The sequence below is a fragment of the Chelonia mydas genome, chromosome 3 (genome assembly GCF_015237465.2).
Source record: "Chelonia mydas isolate rCheMyd1 chromosome 3, rCheMyd1.pri.v2, whole genome shotgun sequence".
In the NCBI taxonomy this organism is placed as follows: Eukaryota; Metazoa; Chordata; order Testudines; family Cheloniidae; genus Chelonia; species Chelonia mydas.
The window spans coordinates 79,178,881-79,204,619 of record NC_057851.1 but is presented as its reverse complement, the minus strand read 5'-3'; the positions used below and the strand labels follow the sequence as shown (position 1 = coordinate 79,204,619).

The following is a 25,739-nucleotide window of genomic DNA, read 5'->3' as shown; positions in this document are numbered from 1 at the left end:
ACTGTGTCTCTCCTACTCTGTTTTACCTGCATTCTGCCATATATTTCATGTTATAGCAGTCTCGGATGGTGACTCAGAACATATTGTTCGTTTTAAGAACACTTTCACTGCAGATTTCACAAAACACAAAAGATACCAATGTGAGATTTCTAAAGATAGCTACAGCACTCAACCCAAGGTTTAAGAATCTGAAGTGCCTTCCAAAATCTGAGAGGGACTAGGTGGGGAGCATGCTTTCAGAAGTCTTAAAAGAGCAACACTCCAATGTGGAAACTACAGAACCTGAAGCACCAAAAAAGAAAAGCAACCTTCTGTTGGTGGCATCTGACTTGGATAATGAAAATGAACATGCGTTGGTCCGCACCGCTTTGGATCATTGTCGAGCAGAACCCGTCATCTGCATGGATGCATGTCCTCTAGAATGGTGGTTGAAGCATGAAGGGACAGATGAATCTTTAGCACATCTGGCACATAAATATCTTGTGACGTGAGCTACAACAGTGCCATGCAAATGCCTGTTCTTACTTTCAGGTGACATCGCAAACAAGAAGCGGGCAGCATTGTCTCCTGCAAATGTATATGAACTTGTTTGAGTGATTGGCTGAACAAGAAGTAGGACTGAGAGGACTTGTAGGCTCTAAGGTTTTACATTGTTTTATTTTTGAGTGAAGTTTTTTTTGTACATAATTTGACATTTTTAAGTTCAACTTTCATGATAAAGATATTGCACTACTGTACTTAGGTGAACTGAAAAATTCTATTTCTTTTTTTACAGTGCAAATATTTGTAATAAAAAATAAATATAAAGTGAGCACTGTACACTTTGTATTCTGTGTTGTAATTGAAATCAATATATTTGAAAATGTAGAAAATATCCAAAAATATTTAAATAAATGGTATTCTATTGTTTAACAGTGTGATTAATTGTGCAATTAATCACAGTTAATTTTTTTAATCGCTTGACAGCCTTAGTTCTTTGCAAGAAAAGGTAAAAGTGATGGTATTGTTGTTTGTGGCAGTTAGTAGCTAAGTAAATTGGCTTATAGAAAAAGAAACATGGAATATATTGTAAACAATACTGACCATGATAAGACTACAACCTCTATCTAGGCATGTATATCTGTTTCAGTAATTAAAACTGTTGTATGCATTGTAATTTAAACTTAAGCCTGTTAGTTTAATTTAAACCATTACTACTGAACTAATTGTATTGTGCTGTTAGATTCTTGTCTGAGCTTCTGTATGATGCATTTATCTCTGTACTTCTCTTGGGGCCTACAATTAGATGTAAATTTCTGCAGTCATAATGAAATGCAGAGCTATTTTATAATTGCCAAGGGTAAAATTAGCAAAGTCAATTATTTTCCCTTAGGCTTTTCCCTGTAGATATTAAAAGGCTGTAAGGTAATTGCCTTAGGTAACACTTTGATTTTTAAATAACATTAGGTATAGGAATTGTTGTTAATCCTGTAGTAATTTCCCCCCTCTTGCTACTGTTGTAGCATATCACTGTTGTGATGTTAACAAGATTCAGGACTGAAGGAGGGAAGTCCTTGAAATGTTATTTTTAACTAATGCTCGTGCTTCTCATTCACACATTTTCAAGTGTTGTGATGCAGAAGAGTCATTTAAATCTTTTTTACCACTTCAGGGTACAAGAACCTTGAACTAAAGATATCTTGAAATGCCAGCTGTGAAGCCATAAATTGCATGACCTCCTCCAAGATAGATTGTACTGTGCTGGGTTAATGTAAAACATCATTGTCCATCACAATGATGGGGCCAAGCCAGGGTCATCTAAATTCTTGTTGTCTGAGCATGCAAACATACAGAATAAGTTGAAAAGTATTGAGAAATGGAAGGAAGCATTATAATTTTCTATATTCCGATGTAGAAGTGCAGGTTACTCTCAGGCCATATTTCGGTTATTTTTTTCTATACTTTTTCATAATTGATATAGACTGTAATGATTAAAATAAAATGCTACAGGACAGTCATAACTTCATTATTTTTGTCATTAAGGCATAATTCTCAGTTGGTTTATCTAATAAAAGTGATTTGAGATTAACATGATAAATATTTTATTACATCTTTACCATTGTATAGAACTGCATGTGAATCTGATCAGACCACAGCATATTTACAGTACTTGAATTCAGGCATTGTTGGGTCTCATTTAACTCATATCACTTTCTGGGATTTAAAAATTTATGTACTCCATGTAAGGCGTGGCTTCTCTTGGCCTTTAACATTGCATATGCTTTTTGTCATAGGAGTATATCCTGCAACTGTTGGGAGATGGACTCTGATCTCTGATGTCAGTTGTCCTATTATGATTAATGTCAGCATGTGGTACCTCTTGTGTTTAAAAAACAAAAAAACTGACTAACTGTGAATGGTACTTTATGGATTGTTAGACGGGCTATGGATTAGTACATTAATAGAAACTCAAATTGCAAATCAAAGGAAAATTTAACCCTAAATAAACCTAGGTTTTAACTCCAACTGAGGTAAAATTGATAGAGGATGCAATGAAGATATACACATGACCAGGTCTGACATTCCAGTCATCTGAAGGCACTGATACACAAATCTGTGAGAGGACAGATTGATGCATATAAATGTAACATAAACTGCTCAGGTGTAGAATTATATTGTACATATTATAAGGCACAAATAATATGCTAAAATAATCTGTAAACATCAGTCATATGTCAGTAGTTGATTTTAGTCAATGGGCCACTTGGACTACATGTTATAGCATTGTTCTCTAGGGTCCTGTTGACTGAGGACTTAAGGATGATCCCCTCCAGTTTTTCTCCACTTTAATTTCATGACCCCTTGTATGGATGACTGGACTGTACTTTGAAGCACTTCCCACAATCTGCTATGTGAAATTCTAGGAATTTGAACTGAGGATTCCTGCCTGTCAGTGCAGAGCTCTACCACAAGACCACATTATAGATCATTGTTATATTAAGCATTAGTTGTTTATAAATAAACAGTGGCACAGATGTACTACTTATATAGTTGTTGCATTTCCTTATGTTAACTTTATGTATTCCTGAAGGCATAAATATGTTGTTTACAAAATAGTCCTTGTGTTTGTGTAAATGTTACCAGTTTATTCATGTAAATCTTTCCTTTGCACAGAAACTAATGTACATTGTGATTCATTAAAGAAACTGTTTATCTATGTCTTAATATTATGTAAACATCAGCCATGGGTCTATAGTCAAGGTTGTGCTGAGTTTTATACTTAACGCAGGAATTCAGGTACTTTGTTACATATGAATAATACAGTGCTTTCTCCCCAAAATTAAAGCACTTGTTTTTTGAGTACAGAAGTAATTTTTGAGAATTTACAAGTAAATAAGTTAATTAGTTTTGACTTGAAAATAATTTTAAAATCGGTGCTTTAGGAACTTTAACACCCTTGGTCAGACCACCTGTTTCCTAAATGATCTTCATAAAAAAATAACACAAAACCCGTAAACCTCGCATATTGATAAAACTCACTGATTATTGGCTGCATTTGAAGAAAAAAAATGAGGATCAGTGTTCATTTTTTCCTTTTACTATTCATAACTGAACATTTCTTCTTCAGGAGAGATTCAAAAATTTTCTTCTGCAGAGAATTCCATGAAGTATTTCCCCCTCTCAAATGGCTGCCCTCTCCTGCCACCTCAGTGTGAGTGCGGCTACAGGACTGCCATAGGCAGTCATCCCCTCGGGGGCCAGGGAGATGCAGAGTAATGTGACAGTCAGAAGCTGAGTTAAAGGAGCCTGTTACTGGTGGTTCTGGTCATAAAAGTTAAAATAATACAAAAACAAATGTAGAGTGATACAATATTTCTAATGGTTCGAAAATATGTAATATGGTAACATTTTCTTAGGGTTTCTTGTTTGTGTGTAAAATTTTAAATTTAAAAAAAAAACACAAGGAAATTCTGAGATAAAAACTAGATTAAACTTGGCTTAAGATTGAATATATTCTAAATTAACAGTATCAGTTCAAGAAAAGGACCTGGGCATCATCGTACACAGCTCAGTGAAGGCCTCTACTGAATGTGCAGCTGCAGTCCAAAATCAAACAAGATGTTAGGATGCATAAGGAATGGCATGGAAAATATAAAATAATATGCAAAATATTATAGTGTCTTTATATATGCCAGTGATTCAATTTCATCTCTAATACTATGTGCAGTATTAGTCATCTTATCTTGAAAAGGATATTGCAGAAGTAGAGGGGGTGCAGGGAAAGGCAATGAAAAGAATTAGAAGCATGAAAAAATTCATACAAAGAGAGATGGAAAAGATTGAAATTACCTCTAAAAAGAGGCAAATAAGAGAAGACAAATATATAAAATAATTATTATTATAGAAAAGGTAGATCACCTCACAACACAAGAACAAGGGGACAAACTGAAAGGTAGAAAATTCTAAACTGATAAAAGGAAATACTTTTCACTTAATTCACAAATAGACTGTGGAGCTCCCTGCTACAGGATGTTATTGAGGCCAATTGCTTACAAGAATCAGAGCGAGACTGGATGTTAATATGGGTAACAAGAATATCCAGAGTGATAAAGTTATAACAGTTAATGCAAACAAAGATTTGGAAGGGATAAAAACCTCATGCTTGCAGGCTTAAACCAATCTCTATTAGGGAGTAGGATAAGACCTTTATTGTGACAAATTATACTACATCTGCCTTCTGTAGGATTATTGCACCTTGCTTCAGAGGTGCTGATACCGTTGGAGGCAGGATAGTGGATAATGGGTTTGATACAGTATAGCAATTCCTATATTTATACATATCAGTAATTTAAGAGTAAAATTATTATAATTATCTCAAAACCAAGCACTACACATGCAGGAAATCCAGAGTTAGGTTAAATTTAAAAGGCATGCAAAAATGTTAAGGTATGGAAAAGTACAGTTACAGAATACAAACAAGGTTACCTGTGCTCTGTAATGACGCCACAAAGAAAAAAGAAAAAACACGAATGTCTTTAAAATCAGTTTAATCAAATCTGGGACTGCAAATGCTATTATGTGTTACTATGGAGTAGAATTAAGGCTATTTGGGTTACCCTGTATACTTCCATACCTTGACACGTTCATATTTATTTTAAAATTTAACTTCCTTAACTCTGAATTTGATGGGTTTGGAATACTTGTTTTTGGGATAACTACAGTATCGTAGGATACACAAATGATTTTTTTGTGTCAGATTGATTTCACAAAAGAATTTTTTCCCGCCCAGTATGATCAAAGATTGAGTTTAATAATAATATATTTCTCTCCAATGAGAGAAGAAACTCTGTTGAAATGGTGAGATGAAACAGTTTAAGGGGGTGAAACAGATACTTTATAAAATACTTTTGTAAAAGCATTTAAGTATTTTACACAATTTTTTTTTTATATATGTGTAGGGGGAGAAAAGTTTATCTGCTGGAAGTCAGTATTTTTTAATCTGCCCTATTTTTAAAGCATCCTTGTTTAGCCTTTCTGATATCACCAGAGGTGACTATTCTCATGAAAAGTAGATAAGATTGTAATATTATAGTGGTAAATCTCTAATTAGTACAGTATAGTGGCACCCCCCAGTGTTAATATAGCTGAGTTCATCAGCAGTTTCATCATTTGCCTTTATTTCCAAATTATTCAGCCCTAAATAATCATTGTTGGCAAAAGCTTGCCAGATAACGTTTTAGCATGAGATCTTTTTTTATGCATACATTTTATGTTTTCAATTTTAATTTAATTATTTATAACTGACAGTATTGTTAAAAATAAGTACAAGCAAAATCCGGTTACCTGAATGGCTCAGGATATGTACCTGAAATTTGGAAAATTAGAATTTTTGAAAAACAGAATTGTAAATTTAAAGGACACTTCTGATTTTCTGGCAGTAGGAGTTCAGATAATCACATTTACGTCTAGTTGTATTTATGTGGTTTGGGTTTGAGTAATTTTTTTTTTGGTCTGTATGTGCATAGTTTTGTCCATAGTTTGTGCCTCTATAGTTAGGCATAAGATACTGTAGACAAAGCACTGCTGTAGGAAGGGTATTCATTTGGGAATTTTCAGTGTATTAGTCTTCTAAAGTTGTCTAATATATTTTGAGGTTAGTGATACTTTGCTTAGTGAAGATTACTTTCTATAATAAGACTCTCTCCTCCTTATTTAGGTCTAGATCAGTGGGTCTCAAACTTTTTTACTGGTGACCCCTTTCACACAGCAAGACTCTGAGTGCGACCCCCCCCCCCCCAATAAATTAAACAGACTTTTTAATATATTTAAGACCATTATAAATTCTGGAGGCAAGCAGGGTTTGGGGTGGAGGTTGACAGCTTGCGACCCGCCCCCCGTGTAATAACCTTATGACCCCCTGAGGAGTCCTGACCCCCAGTTTGAGAACCCCTGGTCTAGATCATGCAATTTGGGAATAGCTCCATATTGGGGGGCAATGCAGAAATATGCTGGAACTAAAGGCATTGGAGAATCCAGAATGCCTCCTGAAGCTACCTTGTGCACTGGGTGAGCATGCTTAAGAGATGCAGTATCCTCCTTGTCACCACTGCATCGGTGCTCTGGTTTGCTGGCTGTCACATACATGAGGCAAAACCATAGTTGTGCCTACTCTCCACACTTCCTTGGCCTTGGGGGAGTATCTAGGAAGCAGTCCCTAGTTTCCCATAAGTACAGGGACTGAAATTCTGACCTGTCTTTACATGAAAGGAGCAAGGAGGAGGCAGGTGTTTCTTTATATTCACCCTCCCACCCCACCCCATACAATATGTAAGGGCTAGGCAGAATAGAGCCCTAAACATTTGCTGTATGAAAAAAATCTCCTTTATATAGAAAGTTTCTTATGTGAACTCACTGCCCTAAGAAGAATGTTTGAGGAAATCCCAAGTATAATTAGACAATCCATTTTTCTTTGGGAAAACATGATGGTGATTAACCAATATTTTCTACTATTTTTGTGTACTTGTAACACATCCTCAATGAGAACTAGCCTCTAGGGCTATTATCAAGTTGAAGTGCAAAAGTTGAATTATTAGAGGCAGTCTCCTGTCTGATTGGTCAGTGATAGAGCTCCTTTGGGTTGCCATGAAGAACAGTCCAGCTATGTAACTACTTGGCTCTCCCTTGGAGCCTCATCAGCTCAGTCTACATCTAAATCTGCTCTTTAATCTCAGGGTATCCTGTTCTGCCTCTGCTTTTTTGAATTCCTGTATTTCACGTTAAAATGTAAGAAACTTTGTAGTAGGCTCAGAAGTAATAGTGTGATAGTGTAGCTCCCACTGCACTGGAAGATGTCAGTTTTCCTTGGTTCTTGTCCATGACACTGGTGAAAATAGAGTTTAAATTTTGGTCTCTTTTTCTCTCCTCATGCTTTTCTATGAAGAATTAGCCAATGGCTTCAAATAATACAAAAGCTGTTGTATCGTGTCCCTATGGACAAGTATGGCTGCTGTATCTGGTGCCTTGAAGCAGAATGGCTCTGCTGTGGAATGTGGAAAGATCATGAGTGAGACCACTATGAAATTTGTCATAGATGTCACTCTGAATTCTTGGGTTCAAGATGGAAGCACTCCTTCCTACAATTACTCTGCAAAGTCATCCTGAAGGCTCTAATGCTTTGGTTGAAAGCCAGCAAGTAGAAAGTCCTGGGCACTGAGACTACATCAGCGGTGTCTGATCATCTAGCAAATTAGTCTCTTGACATCCTTGCAGGAGATATCCTGCAAGATTTGATATATTGTTACTAGAATACAAGTATCTTTTCACTGTTCTAGTGGTCTGTAATAAGTCTAGTAGTTGAATAGCTGCTCTGAATTTTCTCATTGAGAGTCCTGCTTGTTCCTTTAACTTGCATCTGAATCTGTCCTCTATCTTGAAGCAACCAGTTGAGACCATGTGCCTGGACACAGACAAGATCTTCAATATTTCCTGCAGTCCTCATGAACTGAGCAGCCATCTTTCAACCAAATCTCAGTCACATAAAAAGCACAGCAGTGCCAGGTTCTGGTGGCAGCAGTCCTTGGAGCCCTCGGAACAGTGGAAGTGCCTACTCAAGGCACACATTCTGTACTTTAATTCCTCACTGCTGGTCTCTGGTGCTGCTTCCATCAACATAACCCACACTTGTGGCCTTGATGTATCTAGTCCCGACGTATGGTCAGGCCACTGTGATCCTTCTGTCCTTGGTACTGGTACAGCAACCTGCCATCTTTAACTTGAATGAGAGGGATGGTCTGCAAGATGATTACTTAAGAGTGATATCTGTACATACAAGAGAAAGGAGGACTCTTCAGAGACCACCTATATCAGCATCAGTGAAGAAGAATCAAGACTTTAATTCAGAGGAACCAACTTTCATACCTCTTTGGGAGTATAATTAAAGATCATCCAGGAACCTGAAGACAGACACATCACCTGGTCAATGGTTGCCTCTGAAGCTGAGGTAGCAGTGCCCATCCACCCTACTCTGGATCAGCTGAAGGTGTGGCAGAATTCATGTATAGTTTGGTGGTGATGACATAGTTCTTACTACCCTTTCCACAACATTTTGGTGGCTGAAACAAGAATGGCTGGAGTAATGGTGAAGAGCTCCATGCCTCTGAGACAAAGATGTCTCTGGAAGTAGGTTTTACTAGTCGGTAATGCTTGCAGCCTTCTCTGGTAGCTACGCAGCCTTCATTGTCAAATATAAATTAAGGTTGTGGAAGAAAGGCCCATACGTTGGGTTTTTTTTCTCTCCAGAGAGAGAAAAGACTAGTTCAGAAAATTGACTTCTGAGGGTCTGAGACGTATAAAAGATGGGTGCCCTTGAGATTGATAATACTATAACAAGAACAGCTACCTGGGGTGTTGGTCCTTGCCAGAGTATGGATGCTTTCATTAGGCCTTCAAATGGATGTTCAAATGAAGCTTAAGGACTTTCCTTATGACAAAAGTAAGCTCTTTGTAGAAAGAGTGGGGTTTTTTAAAGAGGAAAGACGTTAGAATAAAAAATGTCCTTAGTGTGGAACTGAAATGGTTTATCCAACATGAGATGAGCACTCAGTGAGACAGGGTTTCATCTGTGCACCTTACTGAAATGAGGCATGGAATCCTGTGAAGGCCTGCCTCATTCAATACCTACATAAAGCAGGTATTGCCACATTGTCTAGCACAAACCAAATTTCACAATCTGCATGTTCAATACATCACTTTCTCTTTATAACCATGAGGAACCATTATCAGAACAGTTTTGGAACTACATAACAACTGCACATGCATGAATTACAATTTTTAAAACATAACCATAGAATCAAAATGTAACTTCACCAAGATAGAATAAATTCAGGGCTGAAAGGGACCTTGAGAGGTAACCCAGTCTCCATGGTGAGGCAGAACCAAGTACACCCAGACCAGTCCTGACAGTTTTTTTTGTCTAACCTGTTCTTAAAAACCTCCAATGATGGGGATTCCACAATCTCTCTTGCAAGCCTATTCCAGTGCTTAACTATTCATATCATTAGAAAGATTTTCCTAATATCCAACCTAAATCTCCCTTTTTGCAGATTAATCCAATTACTTCTTGACCTCTTTATATGAACCCTTTAACATATTTGAGACTCTTATTGGATCACCCCTCAATCTTCTTTTTCTCAAGACTAATCATGTCCAGTTTTTTAACCTGCCTCATAGGTCAGGTTTTCTAAACAGTTTGTAAATTTTGTTGCTCTGCTCTGGACATTCTACAGTTTATCAACATCTTTCCTAAAGTATGTTGCCCAGAATTGGATCCAGTGCTCCAGCTGAGGCCTCACTGGGGCTGAGTAGAGCGGAACAATTACCTCCCATCTTACATATGACACTCCTGTTAGTACATCCCAGAATGATAGATGTCAAAAGGCAATTTGCCTCACTGAGGAATATGTGCATGCCAAATTCCCTCTTTCTGCCTTGAACTACTGAGGAACTAGACTTGTTTCAAAAAGTCTCAATTTTTTTAATATAATGGGAAAAATATGTACGTGGGGGTAGAGTAAGGGTAGGAGTTTTATTCTTTTTTTGCTCAAAGAATAATTTTCCCAAAACAATTTCACTGTCCAAAGTAGTGGAACACCAAAGTAGTGGAACAAATTTTCATCCAGAAAGGTGAAAATTTAAAGAATTTGAGCAACTTTGAAAAAGAATTCTTTAAAAAGGAAAATCCTTAAGCAACCATAGCTATAGAGGGCACAGTGAGCTTGCTTTCAGTAGTAGAGAGAACCTGTTCTGTTTCTATTGAAACATTACCGTAGAATATTGTAATCTCAAACACTACAGCATTGTGCATGAGAACTAGAATTAGAACTGATCATAAACAAGTTAGGTCCAAGTTTTCTGTTGAACCTGAATGAAATGTAAAAAGTAAACATTGCATAAATGGTGAAAAGTTAAATTAGATTTTTTGCAATTTAAAATGAATTACAACGCAAATGAATCCTTTAAAAAAAAAAAAAAAGATTTCTGCCTGGATGGCTTTGCTCTTCCCCTGCGCCCCCCCCCACCCCCCTAAGGACCTGGCTATTCATATAAGGGAGCCTATTTCCCTCCCACCTAGTATGTACACTGAAACTTAATCATCCCTAGGGAGTATTTTACTTTTGCCTACTGCATTGTAGCCCTGCTTTTTTGTGTTGCAGAAAAAAACTAATAAATCTGTGTGTGATTAATGCTGTCAGTACTGCAGATGTATGCGTGCACAGTCAGCTGTGGTCCTTCTGAAACAGCTGCTAATACTACTAGGAAAGATTAAGATGTGTGTGCCCCCTAAATAGAGTGCATATCCTGTCTTCCTGCGTTGTAGTAAAACTAGTCTTAAAAATAACCTTTGCTGGGGTCAAATTTTTAGGGAAGGGGACTAGAAATTGGGAATGGCTTCAGATGTAATGATATACTGTGGTGTAGAGCGAGAAAAAATTACAGTAAATGTTTAGAAAACATAAATGTTAAATTTTTTAAATAAGATTTGACACATTTGGCATCTACCTGATTTACAAGGAGGCTGGGGCATTAATTGATTGACTTCAGCTGATACTTAATATTTGTGTTTTCTGATTTATCAGCATTTCATTTTTAGTCAGGGATCTGATCACTGCTGCTCATGATACATTAGAGTAGGCTGTTGATTTTCTAGTTTAACAAACATCTGCAGCTCTATTTAGTCAATTCCATCTGTCAGATGCTAAATGACCTTACTCCTGAATCATATTTATTGATACAGGCACAGTCTACACAGAATAGTTAACACCACTTAGAGATATCATCTGTGTCAACTCAGGGCTGACCAGCTTTGACTGATATAATCCACAAATCAATTTGTGGACATCATAGCCTAGTTTCATGTCTGCCTGAATGTAAACAGATGCAAATGGTGGGGTGGGGGGTATTTTTGTGAGTGTTTCCTCTTCCTTTTGCACTGTTTGAGTTTCCTGCAGCTGTGTAGCTTGTGGTCCTGTAATCATGGTACTTTTTTGTTCACCACTTTGTATCTCGGTAAGATGAGCACTGAAATATAGTTATCCCTTCCAAAAGGATCAGGCTGAAGCAGTCAAGTACTACTTCATGATTGCTAACCATAGTCCCAGTCATCATTAGCTGGTTGAGTGGTCCATTGCAAGGGTCTGCTATATGAGATCTGCAAATATGTTAGTACATTAGTTTTCATTGCTTTGGGAGCCATGTGAGGTGGGGGTTGGGGGAGTCTGTAGTCCTGCATTTGCTCATTACTGAGGAAAACGACTATGGCCTGCCCTACGTTACAAAGTTAGGTCGACGTAAGTAGTGCATGTCTACCCTCAAAGTTGTCTCCCGCCAACATAAGTGCCCCGTTATGGAGACTCAGTAACACCGCTTCCCCAAATGATATTGAACCACACTTGACCTGCGGTGGTCAACTCAGTGCAAAGATAGACACTACATCAGAGGTGGGCAAACTACGGGCCACATCTGGCCCATGGGACCATCCTGCCCGGCCCCTGAACTCCCGGCTGGGGACACTAGTCCCCGGCCCCTCCCCCACTGTCCCCCTTCCCCCGCAGTTATGCTGCTGCGCGGGCAGTTCTCTGGAAGGCAGCGTGTTTAGCTCTGTACTGTGCTCTATCTGGTCCTTACATTTTGGGACTGTTAGGAATTGTGTGGTGCTTGCCGTACATTTATAATTATTACATGTGTTTGTCACTAATCCTGAGTTCTGTTGCCCTGTAAAACAAGTAGTGGTTGCTTCGGGAGTGCTATGCATTCTGCTGCATATATTGTGAAATAATAAAGATGAATTATTTACCAAAAATAGATTTTTATTGCCAACCAAAACAGGTGCAAAAATGTGCAATTAAATACTACAAAAACTTCTGAAATAAATTAACAGAACAGAACTGAACAAGGGGAAAGAACATTCATGTCCATTTCAGTTCATTTGGGCTACACATACAGCTACCATGGCTGTCACAGGTCAGTGTACGCAACACTGGTTCTCTTTATTGTCTCCCAGCATGGAATGGTAGGGCAAGGGATGTGGCCACGATGCCATGTGGAATGTTGAGGGGTGTAAGGAGGTACTAAAATGGAGTTCTCCATTGACTGCAAAGAATGCCAAGCACATGATTTTTGAACCTGTAGGTCAACAAGAGTCTGTAGCATTTGTATTTGCTGCTAGAGATGCCCTATTATGTCCTGATGCATCTTCCTCTCCGACTCCTGGGCCTTTTTCCTGTCTGCTCTTTCTCTATCCATATTCTCTACAATATTCACCCTCCAGGTCCTCTGTTCACGGTCCAATGCAGCACTGGCTTGCAGGATCTCTCTGAACATATCCACCTGTGTCCTCTTCTTTCTCCTCCTTATCGTGGTATGGCATTCCATTGGTGTTAAGGGGGGAGCTCTCAAGACCACTGTGATGCTGGCAGACCAGATACCAGCTCCTGCCAAGGTCCCCATGTCTCAATTGAACACTGACAGATGCATAGCTCAAATCTGTCTGGCTCATTTGAGAGTTAAGATTGATAAAATAAGTATTAGAATTATAAGAAAGCGTTTAGACTGTATTGAAAGCTTGTGAGTTGCTGCACGCATTAATCTTGTAATATCTGTGTTCCATATTGTATGCAATGGTGTTGTAGCTGTGTTAGTCCCAGATATTAGAGACACAAGGTGGGTGAGGTAATACTTTTTATTGGACCAGCTTCTGTGCCGAATAGAGGGGAATCATCACTTCCCTCAATCTGCTGGCAATGCTCCTGCTAATGCAGCCCAATATGCCATTAGCCTTCTTGGCAACAAGGGCACACTGTTGACTCATATCCAGCTTCTCGTCCACTGTAATCCCCAGATCCTTTTCTGCAGAACTGCTGCTTAGCCAGTCGGTCCCCAGCCTGTAGCAGGGCATGGGATTCTTCCATCCTAAGTGCAGGACTTTGCACTTGTCCTTGTTGAACCTCATCAGATTTCTTTTGGCCCAGTCCTCCAATTTGTCTAGGTCATTCTGAACCCTATCCCTACCTACAGCATATCTACCTCTCCCCCCAGCTTAGTGTCATCCGCGAACTTGCTGAGGATGCAATCCATCCCATCATCCACATCATTAATGAAGATGTTGAACAAAACCGGCCCCAGAACTGACCCCTGGGGCACTCCGCTTGATACCAGCTGCCAACTAGACATCAAGCCGTTGATCACTACCCATTGAGCTCAACGATCTAGCCAGGTTTCTATCCATCTTATAGTCCATTCAGCCAATCCATACTTTTTTAACTTGCTGGCCAGAATACTGTGGGAAACTGTATCAAAAGCTTTGCTAAAGTCAAGGTACATCACATCCACCGACTTCCCCATATCCACAGAGCCATTTATTGCATCATAGAAAGCAATCAGGTTGGCCAGGCATGACTTACCCTTGGTGAATCCATGTTGACTGTTCCTGAACAACTTTCTCTCTTCCAAATGCTTCAAAATGGATTCCTTGAGGACCTGCTCCATGATTTTTCCAGGGACTGAGGTGAGGCTGACTAGTCTGTAGTTCCCTGGATTCTCCACCTCCGCTTTTTAAAAGATGGGCACTATATTTGCCTTTTTCCAATCATCCAGGACCTCCCCCAGAATTAATACTGGCATTTCAGCATCACCAGTAGTAATCCAGCAGTTGGGAAAGAATGTCCAGCTTGCAGCTTTCTGAAGAGTCCCGTGTTCTTGAAGATACGAGTGTAATGCACCTTCCCTGACCAGCCAACACTGATGTTGGTGAAGCATCTCTGGTGATCCACTAGTGCTTGCGTAGTCATAGAAAATTAGACCTTTCTTTGATGTATTCCATGGCCAGGTGAGCTAATGCCAAAATAGGGATGGGCGTGCCATCTATTGCCCCACTGCAGTTTGGAACCCCATTGCTGCAGATCCATCCACTGTGTCCTGCACATCGCCGAGACTCTCAGTCCTGCTTAGCAGGAGACGATTAATGGCGCTGCACACTTGCATAACAACAGCCCCCACCGTGGATTTTCCTACTCCAAATGATTTCCGGCTGACTGGTAGCAGTCTGGCTTTGCAAGTTTTCGCAGTGCTATTGCCACTTGCTTCTCCTCTGTCGGGGCAACTCTGATTCTGGTGTCCCTGTGGTGGAGGGCTGGAGCAGGCGTGGCACAGAGATCCAGGAAAGTGGCCTTTCGCATCAAAAAGTTCTGCAGCCATTGCTTATTGTTCCCAATCTGCATCACGATGTGATCCCACTAGTCAGTGCTCATTTCTTGGGCACAGAAGAGGCACTCCACTGTCTGCAGCTGCTCCAGGAACACCACCAATATCCTTCAATTGGTTTTCGCTGTGTTCCACAACAATATCTCCTCCACAGAATTGTCCTGTCCCCCATTGCTGCTGTTATTCCTGTTGTTCTGCAAATACTGGAGGATTGGTTATCCTGCCTTTGCAATGTTAATGACAGAAGTGCAGAGCTGTGTGGTGTCCATGCTTCTGTTTGAGACAACGGACAGTGAGAAGTGCCGTGTGGTTTTGTGGGATTTGATGAGAACTTGAAGCCTTGCTCACAGTGACTCCTGCATGACTTGTTTCTCCCCCACAATGCATTGCCAAAATTTCCCAAAAGACAGTGCGTTGGACTATGATGAGTTGCATACTGGGAAACCTACCCATCGTGTATTGCACTGTGCATTGACACAAGGATTCCTGGTGACTATTCACATTGCCGATGCAAGAAACCACATATACACATGCATGAGCAATATATTAACTGCAGCAGTTTTATGGGGGCCGTAACTTGTGTGGACCAAAGTTTGTAGTGGCCTAAGAACCTGTCTACATTAGGGATTTTTGCACCAGTGTAGCTATGCTGTGCAAACCCTTAGCATAGATGCACTGTACCAATGTAAAGTGGGGCTTTCACAGGTGTTACTTATCCCCTGTTGCAAAAATCCCTAATATAGACAGGCCCTAAGATATTTGAAAATATTAAGGAAACATGATAGAATTAAATGCTATAGCTTATTTTTGTATATTTTAGTAGCTAAACAGAGCTTATCTTGCAACCCAGAGGAATATCTATCAGTGACACGTTGACGTTGCACCTTGTACATTACTGCAGTAAGTTCCATTATTAGTATTATGAGGATACATGTCAAGCTGTTGCTATCCAAGAAGGATTAATGACTATTGCCAGAAAGATGATCACTGTGAGGAGCATGATTTTTTTCATAGTGTAGTTGGACTGAAAGTGAGGGACAGCTTTTAAAAAGGGCATGGGGGGAAGTAAGTAAAATGATGAATCTGGGATGCAGTTAACTTAAAAACAGTGTGTTATAACCTAACACATTTATTTACCTGTGTGACTAACCACACCTCAGATAATTAAAAGGGAAAGAATTTTAAAATCCAGCTACTTAGCACACTAGGCTATTGGTTTATTTTTGCATTTGTTTTTGAACATTCAAAATCAGTTAATCCAACTTCACTTCCAGTTTTTTAATGTTGCAGTGTTTGTGTTTCAAACATTGCAGAGGAATATTTGTTTAAAAGTTGTTTTCATTGGCATTTTAAATGTGAAAATATTTCTAAATATAAAACCGTGTTTTGAAAAGTTTAAATTTTGAGTCAAATATCAGTTGAAGTCTCTCTCTAATTTTGGCCATTTAAGGGTTCCTAACTGTCTTAGGCTACGTCAACACTATCACTTCTGTCAGTATAACTTATGTCGCTTAGGGATGTGAATAAGCTACTTCTGAGTGATATAAATTACACCAGCCTAAGCACCAGTGTCAGTGTGGACAGCGCTATGTCAGTTGGGAAAACACCCTTCAGTAAAAAGATGGCACATATCTAGAAATAGGGAGGAGAAGCGTGTGGGGGAGCTTAACAAGCTAGTTATAATGAAATGGGCACTGAGTATTAAGCTCCCTGTTCCTGCTGTTGCCCCACTGGCCCATTGTTCTTCCTCCTAGCAGCCCTTTGATTTTACAGGGATGAGAGAGGAGATGAGGACCCATGCTTTCACCCACCAGGGCATTTGCAGAGAAAAGGCTTGGTGAACACACAAGCATTTTCTTGTTTCCCTCTATTTTCTGGAGGCACATCACAGGGCTGCCAGGAGAGTTCACATAGGTTGGTGGGGCTCTTAGGAAAGAATTCAGGACCAATTTCATTATGAACTGATTACAAATCTTCCTGGTCAGTGATTCCGACCCCACAGATGTCACTACTGTATTTGGGATAGGAGTTTTTCATCATCATCTTAGGCTGCTACTCTAGGTTTCTGCAGTGGGGGACCCACACATGCTTTTTGTCTTCCCCCCTCTCCCCAGCTATGGCTGTTAGAACTGGGGAGAGGTTTCCTCACCCTCCATGAGATTTATTAGGTTAAGGGAGGGGTTAAAGGTGCTGTTTTCCCATCCCACCACACTGCCAGTTGATGTGGGAGGGAGAGCTTTCCATAGCCCCTGTGCTCCTCAAGCTGCTCAGATTAATTGAGGGGCACAAGCACTACCACAGCTGCTTCTCCTTTTCATTCTTCCTTTGGTCTCCTTGGGCTGCTGCTCTCTGAAGCAGGAAGAACCTATTTAGATAGCTACTACAGCTGGCCCCACGCGCTGCTCATGGTGGAACCTGCCTAAGGGGGAGCAAAAACATGTCCAAGTGAAGACAAAGGAGAGGGTCAGGTGTGGCCCCCTAAATAGTCAAAGTTAACATACAGTTTTCTTCTGTCAAGCCTGATCTTCAAAAAAGATGTCAGTGTATGGAACTAGGCAGTGTGGGCTAGGGGCAGACCACTGGACAGGGACTCAGGAGACCTGGCTTCTAGTCCTGGCTCTGCCAGTGGCCTGCTGAGTGACGGGCAAGTCACTTCACCTCTTTGTGCCTCTATTTCCCCATCATTAAAATAGGGATAATGTTACTTGCCTCCTTTGTAAAATGTTGTATAAGAGCTTGGTATTGTTGTTTTTTGACTGTTTAAATGCTGCTGACCCTAACTTGTGTTTTCTTTACTTTAAAACCATTTGGGACACATTTAAAAGCATAACTGGTCTTGTTTTCCATGGCTTTCCCAGCAGCCCAAAGCTCCATCCCACTGATGTTGCACAACAGATACTTTTTCATAGAGCAGATTGAGATCTGATGAAGTAACAGACTTTTAAAGAGAAGTGTCCCATCCTGGTCTTGAAAATAAAAGTTGTCATCCCTGCCAAGGGTCTGTGTGACCTTGCAGGGTTTTTATTAAATGTATGGAAATTGAGTGTTTTCAGGGTGGGGATGAAAGGAGGCAGCGTTTGCAATTTTACTTGCATTTAGTATCTTGCACCTAATATATAGTAGTGGTTTAAACTGTATTTTATGTATGTAGTCGCCTAGAATTTTATCAATAGAAAAAATACATAATATAAATTGCAAGAAAATTAGGCACAAGTTTTGATAAATATTTTCATGGAGATCATTTTAGTCACTTAAATCAGCAAAATTGTCATTTGCTAATGGAGTTGTTTTTGGCGGGCGGATGGGGAGAGAAACCCCAAAACAGAATGTTTCATTTGGTCCTGCTCAGTGTGGAGTTTCAGGAGCGTGAGGAAAAGGTCTGTTTATCCACAGCCAGATGCACTATTAAAAGTTCATACTATCACTTTGACATTTAGAGTAGGACTCAATGTCTTTGTAAATTCCTCTTCGTATTACCAGTATAGGTCTTTGAGCTCAGACTGTTTCACAAACCATAACATTTTTTAGTGAGTGATTGATCTGTATTATGTGTCCCAGCCATCAGAAGAATCTTGGGATGTTGCTTGTATAAACTGTAATACAATCTGATGCTGGGCATTTGGTTACAGACTTTCATAGACCTATTGGCGATACTCAATCCTCCTGGATTTGGGAATAGGGCTTATCTGATACCTTCAAAAAAAGCCCCTCATTTTCTCTGTTCCCCACTTAAATAACTCAACACATCTGGTAACACTGTAGGATCATTGTCCTTTCAGTTCCTCTGCAGCTCATATTGCTACAATATTTCTTAAGTATCTGGTTACCTAAATGGCAACATGATTTTTTTTTTTTTAAGTCTGTTTTTATAGATCTTACAAATTAACCCATATGCATCACAAGGAGAGGAAAAAAAGCCGCTAATGAGCACCATTTCTAAAGTTAGCGCTCTCTCGCGCTCTCTCTCTCTCTCTCTCTCTATCTAGGCATATGTATCAGAATTAGTGTTTAAAAAAGCTTTGTTGCAAATACTTAAAGCTAGCATCAGAATGTATTTTTATTAGCAAATAAAGCATGCCTCAACATTGAAATTTCTGTTTGGGGCTTTATCATTTAGCTTAATGTCTTCAATTACAAGAATGATATAAGCTGAAACAAAATCCTTTAATTCAATAAGAACTAGGCTGAATTTTAGGAAGCAAAGAGGGGAATCAGATATAGAATCATACACATAGGAAATTAAACATTCAAGAAATTAAAACTTTGTGAGCACAACTAAAGGGATAGCCTTAAGGTGTGCTTATTTGAAATGGCTGCATTTAATTTTACAGTAAATCCCAGTATTTTGTTCCAATTAGGACAGTTCATGCACACGATTCTAAATTGTACAGTAGTTCCAGTGAGACTATGGACTGCTTGTTTTACATTCTGGATCAAGTTCAGATTTTTAGGCTTCGCTTGAATGAAATAAAAAGTCTGAAGCCTGAAGATTAAATCAGATTTATCAATCTATGCTAACATTCCTGTGTTGCAGACTGTTTCACTCTGTGAGTACAGCTGACCCTTAGGCCATGCACGAAATACATCCACAGAGCATTCCCAGTACATTCAAATACCAAATGATCACATTTGAAAGGTTAGCTTTCTATGGATTCTGACTTTTTCTGTATTATCAGTGAAGATTAGAATTTTAGCAGCTCCCAGTGAGGTATATAGTGAAATATCTACTTGGCAGCAAAAACCCCCAACAAACCCAGATGGGATTATTGTCTCATATTTATGAACTGGAATTTAGGAGTACTGTGTATATCCTTGTGAGGATACACTCTATAGTTCACACTCTTAGGAAAATAAATATTACTTGGTTCTCATTTGTATTAACTTAAAGCTTTGATAGAAAGAGAAAGGACTTTGCTTAAGGTTCCAGTATGGAGATTTGGATCTGGTTTCTTCCTCATTAGGTGGCAAAAAAATAATCTTGCCAGAATCTCTTCTGGTAGCCCATGCAGCCTTCCTAAGCGATGATCCTACAAGGAATGTTAGTGAGGCTTCTAGGCACTGTGTTGACAATCAGGTAATTGATCGTATTTAAAAAATAATGTTGGGGCTTTTTTGTTTCATTTTCCAGGTTGTGGAGCTCATATCAAGTGCAATTGGTGACTTAGTGCAAGGAATATACTATGACAATTCTAACTTATCAGAGGTAAGATTTTTGAGTCCTTGCACTTTATTAAAGTAGTGTGTTTTAAATAAATGTGTGACAACAGTAAATATCATGATGACTTTTTTGTTTGCTTAAAGGAAAGAGGGGAAAGGACTAATTACAGTCTCAGCAAGCTTCAGAAATACTTTTAGTATGGCACCTCAATTCTGCCATAATGGGTGATGGGCACCACTAGAAATGCTTAGAGAGAGAGATTCTGTAATTTTTAATTCGTAAACAAACAAACAAACTTGCAGTTACCATGGACACTAAACAGACCTCACTCAGTAATGCCTCTAGTAAGGGTTCTGTTAAAACAAGCACATCAGAATACCTGCAAATAGTGGGCTAGAAACATATTCATTAGTAATAAAAGGTTTAAAAAATGTGGACCAACATGTTGTCTGTGAACTGGTGGACAAAAACATTGTATATGTAGATTTTGCTAGGTCACGTAATTTTTCATATCCTGGCTGCTTCGGTGTATGGAATTTGCAGTCCCTGAAGCCAAAATTTAAACCAGGACCTTTCTACTTGTAAATGTAGCAGCTTTATTAGGTGAGCTAAATGGAAGTCTTATGCTGAGGCACAAAATGCTGTGCTATGCTCCTCTTTAAAAAAAGTCATTCTTGCATGTATCACAGAGAGCAATTGACCTGGTCAAAGAAAATGGTTCAATCATTTACATGACTCTGAGGCGCAAAGTTTATTTCAAAGACAAATACAAATATGCCACACTACTGTTGTTACTTTGCTGCATGGCAGGACTCTGATGAACTGCTTTGATTCTTTTGATGAAACTGGAATTAAGATTTTTTGAGTCATTTAACAGAACTTTCAAAGAAGTGTTTGGCTACACTTATTAACGTGATTTCATTTTGGCAGAATGGTAAATTAAGAAATCTTGTTTTGTTTACCGTGGTTATCTCTTAACACTGTGTGTATTAAGAAGTTCCTATTTTAGAATCCTCATTATTACCTCTTCATTTCACCTAATAGCATGTTTTTACTCTATCAAAAAGCATGGATTTACACTATTGAGATGATCACAAGTGTGTGCATATGCACATTGTAAGCTATGATGTTTTTTAAGTGGAGCATATTAACAGAAACAAAACAATCTCAGATGGGCAAGCCATTTCAGAAATATTAACCTTAAAGGAATAACATTAGGAGGCAAGATGGCTTGGGGGATAAGTGATGGCATATGGAGCCCCTCACTTGTAAGTCTTCAGTTTAAAATAGAGCTCAGGCTAATCACTGCTATCTTGTTTTTCAAAGCAAGTGAAATGAGTTATCTCAGTTTAGCTCCAAGTAGATATAAGTCTAGATCATATAAAGTACCATCACACTTGGCATCCATGTTAATGGTAGTCCTACATCAGCCAATGGTTAAAAGGGCATGGAGGATATCTTATTCGCTCACCCCTAGAAGTTATTCCTCTAGGTTAGGGTTGAGGCACATGAGAAAAACTATGTGGGAAGTTTGAACTACTTCTGCACCTGCTATACCTAATCTGTAGACAAACAGATGACTTAAGTCTTCCAGTTTGCCAGTTAAGCTACCTTTCTCAAGCTCTATATGCAAGGCTATATTTTAAAAGGAAAAACATATTTTTATTAATACAAATATGTTAAAAGAACTTTTAAAATTGTATTTTATATAAGCCGAGCAGGTTTTTCTAAATACAACCAAACCTCAGCTATGTTTTACTTAAAATAGCTTTTTTTTAAGGGTAAAGTTCACATAGTTGACTTTAGCAATGGGGCTGCTTCACTGTGATTTCATTTGCACATTTTAGATTAACCACATCCTCTGTATTACTAGAAATGTTCTCGACTTTTTTGGGTGTCTGCCATTGCAGCAGGCCTTAGTCCTATTTCTCTTTACTTGGCAGCATGTTGGTCTGAGGGCTGTCAGGAGATAATCATACTACCTCAGAAGAGCTTGAAAAATTTAATGTTCTACCACATTTATAAAGCGCTCAACAAGCATAGGGAAAGTGTAAGATACACTGAGCCCAGCTGAACAATGTCAAGTTAAAGATACCAAAATAATGGTTTTGTTTTTATAGTAAGCAATGAGCTATTCTGTCTGGCAAGAGTTGGGAGTACAATGATGCTTTACTAAAATAAACTGGATTAATTTAAACATAATTAGTATGTTGTAATAATATAAATTAACACATAGTATAGTATCTAAAGATTAGACTTTTAGTGGGTCAGATATGGCCACCAGTTAAGCCCATATCAAACATAAATGTGTGACCTACTTTACTTCCTTTATGATCTATTCAACCAATTGGAGAACACTGAGGCTTGTTTCATAATTACACATATTATCTTTGCTAGCTTCCCCACACTACTCTGCCAATGCAACACCCTTTTCTGCCTGCATCCATGTCCTGGACATGTCTTGAGCAAACATTGCCTCATGTGCTATGTTGTTTGGTGGTCCCATCTTAGTTGCATCAAAAAGTCATAATATGTGACCAAATCTAGAATCTGAACTGAAGTTTCCAGATGTAAAAGAGTAATACAATAATTTACAATGCCACTGTACTCTCCAGTGTCAGATAACTCCTGTTTCTTATATAGAGATGTTAGCAGATAACATTCTTCATAATAGAGAATCTTCTGTTATGAATTGGGAAAAACAGAATATTTTTTAAAGTCTGAGGCAGAAAAATTGGGCTTCAAGTGAGAAGTATGACCATAAAATGGTGCTTACAACCTTCATGTGCTGTACAACCTTTTGTTCAACAGTCTGTGGTGAGCTGCGCTAGATGTCCACTTTAATTGTTAGATTTAAACTATCTTTTACAGTGAACTACATCATTTGTCATAATTCACTCTTCTCTGACACATCAGGCCTATGATCCCTTGGAATGTTTTTGTTATACCATCTTTGGATGACTATAAAGATTAAATGTATTTTTGCCCCGAGCAGATTGGCCTGTATAGACTCCTTGAAGGCATTTATTGGATGCAAGTATATGACAACTCTGTCTATCATTTTTCCTTTGCAAAGCCATACTGTGACCAGCCCATTTTATCATTTTTTAGTTGACCCCTCTTCATCATCATCTTATTTGTATAGTGAGTAAAACCATTATGTAACTGAAATGGGCAAATAAAAATAAAGATTCCTCCCTTTCTCTGTTATTTTGAATGATACTTTAAGCCAAAAGCTATAGGCTTTAGTTGCAAAGGTAGCCTAAAGTTTAGTTTTATGAGTGTGAGTGGAAGGGACTCTCCCAATCTTCTTCCATTTTCTCAAACCTACATCTAGTTGAAATTAAAAGTTCGAACCAACCAAGGTGCCTCTTACACACTGTGGATTGCAATGAATAGCCATGTAAAAGTGGGCTGTTTCTTGAAGGTTCAGTTGTGGGCGTGGTTGCCCTGTTTCAAAGAAAAATACTACGTATGACAGGTTTCAGAGTAACAGCCGTGTTAGTCTGTATTCGCAAAAAGAAAAGGAGTACTTGTGGCACCTTAGAGACTAACCAATTTATTTTCATAGATTCATAGATATTTAGGTCAGAAGGGACCATTATGATCATCTAGTCTGACCTCCTGCACAACGCAGGCCACAGAATTTCACCCACCACTCCTACAAAAAAACCTCACACCTATATCTGTGCTATTGAAGTCCTCAAATTGTAGTTTAAAGACCTCAAGGAGCAGAGAATCCTCCAGCAAGTGACCCGTGCCCCATGCTACAGAGGAAGGCGAAAAACCTCCAGGGCCTTCCAATCTGCCCTGGAGGAAAATTCCTTCCCGACCCCAAATATGGCGATCAGCTAAACCCTGAGCATATGGGCAAGATTCATCAGCCAGATACTACAGAAAATTCTTTCCCGGGTAACTTGGATCTTGCCCCATCTAAAACCCATCACAGGCCATTGGGCCTATTTACCATGAATATTTAATTACCAAAACTATGTTATCCCATCATACCATCTCCTCCATAAACTTATCGAGTTTAATCTTAAAGCAAGATAGATCTTTTGCCCCCACTACTTCCCTCGGAAGGCTATTCCAAAACTTCACTCCTCTGATGGTTAGAAACCTTCATCTAATTTCTAATCTAAATTTCCTAGTGGCTAGTTTATATCCATTTGTTCTTGTGTCCACATTGGTACTGAGTTTAAATAATTCCTCTCCCTCTCTGGTATTTATCCCTCTGATATATTTATAGAGAGCAATCATATCTCCCCTCAACCTTCTTTTAGTTAGGCTAAACAAGCCAAGCTCCCTGAGTCTCCTTTCATAAGACAAGTTTTCCATTCCTCGGATCATCCTAGTAGCCCTTCTCTGTACCTGTTCCAGTTTGAATTCATCCTTCTTAAACATGGGAGACCAGAACTGCACACAGTACTCCAGGTGAGGTCTCACCAGTGCCTTATATAACGGTACTAAAACCTCCTTATCCCTACTGGAAATACCTCTCCTGATGCATCCCAAGACGACATTAGCTTTTTTCACAGCCATATCACATTGGCGGCTCATAGTCATCCTATGATCAACCAATACTCCAAGGTCCTTTTCCTCCTCCGTTACTTCCAGTTGATGCGTCCCTAGCTTATAACTAAAATTCTTGTTATTAATCCCTAAATGCATGACCTTACACTTCTCACTATTAAATTTCATCCTATTCCTATTACTCCAGTTTACAAGGTCATCCAGATCCTCCTGTAGGGTATCCCTGTCCTTCTCTAAATTAGCAATACCTCCCAGCTTTGTATCATCTGCAAACTTTATTAGCACACTCCCACTTTTTGTGCCCAGGTCAGTAATAAAAAGATTAAATAAGATTGGTCCCAAAACCGATCCCTGAGGAACTCCACTGGTAACCTCCCTCCAACTTGTCAGTTCACCTTTCACTAGGACCCGTTGTAGTCTCCCCTTTAACCAATTCCCTATCCACCTTTCAATTTTCCTATTGATGCCCATCTTATCCAATTTAACTAATAATTCCCCATGTGGCACCGTATCAAACGCCTTACTAAAATCTAAGTAAATTAGATCCACTGCGTTTCCTTTATCTAAAAAATCTGATACTTTCTCAAAGAAGGAGATCAGGTTGGTTTGGCACGATCTACCTTTTGTAAAACCATGTTGTATTTTGTCCCATTTACCATTGACTTCAATGTCCTTAACTACCTTCTCCTTCAAAATTTTTTCCAAGACCTTGCATACTACAGATGTCAAACTAACAGGCCTATAATTACTTGGATCACTTTTTTTCCCTTTCTTAAAAATAGGAACTATGTTAGCAATTCTCCAATCATACGGTACAACCCCTGAGTTTACAGATTCATTAAAAATTCTTGCTAATGGGCTTGCAATTTCTTGTGCCAATTCTTTTAATATTCTTGGATGAAGATTATCTGGGCCCCCCGATTTAGTCCCATTAAGCTGTTTGAGTTTCGCTTCTACCTCAGATATGGTGATGTCTACCTCCATATCCTCATTCCCATTTATCATGCTACCATTATCCCTAAGATCCTCTTTAGTCTTATTAAAGACTGAGGCAAAGTATTTGTTTAGATATTGGGCCATGCCTAGATTATCCTTGACCTCCACTCCATCCTCAGTTTTTAGTACTTGTGGCACCTTAGAGACTAACCAATTTATTTGAGCATAAGCTTAGTGAGCTGTAGCTCACGAAAGCTTATGCTCAAATAAATTGGTTAGCCTCTAAGGTGCCACAAGTACTCCTTTTCTTTTTACCACTTATGGTGATCATAGCCTCCATGCTCAGCTCTTTAGGAGTGAGTAGGCCTTCTAAAAC

General features: G+C 39.0%; 1 protein-coding gene across 2 annotated transcripts in view; it reads left to right on the top strand.

Moving 5' to 3' along the window:
- PDSS2 (decaprenyl diphosphate synthase subunit 2) overlaps window positions 1-25,739 on the top strand; it is a 189,966-nt gene that overhangs the window by 127,401 nt on the left and 36,826 nt on the right. For both annotated transcript variants that reach the window (XM_007057397.4, XM_037894579.2), the window contains exon 4: window positions 19,865-19,939. In XM_007057397.4, the coding sequence (XP_007057459.2) occupies window positions 19,865-19,939 (75 nt within the window). The remainder of the gene's footprint in view (window positions 1-19,864; window positions 19,940-25,739) is intronic.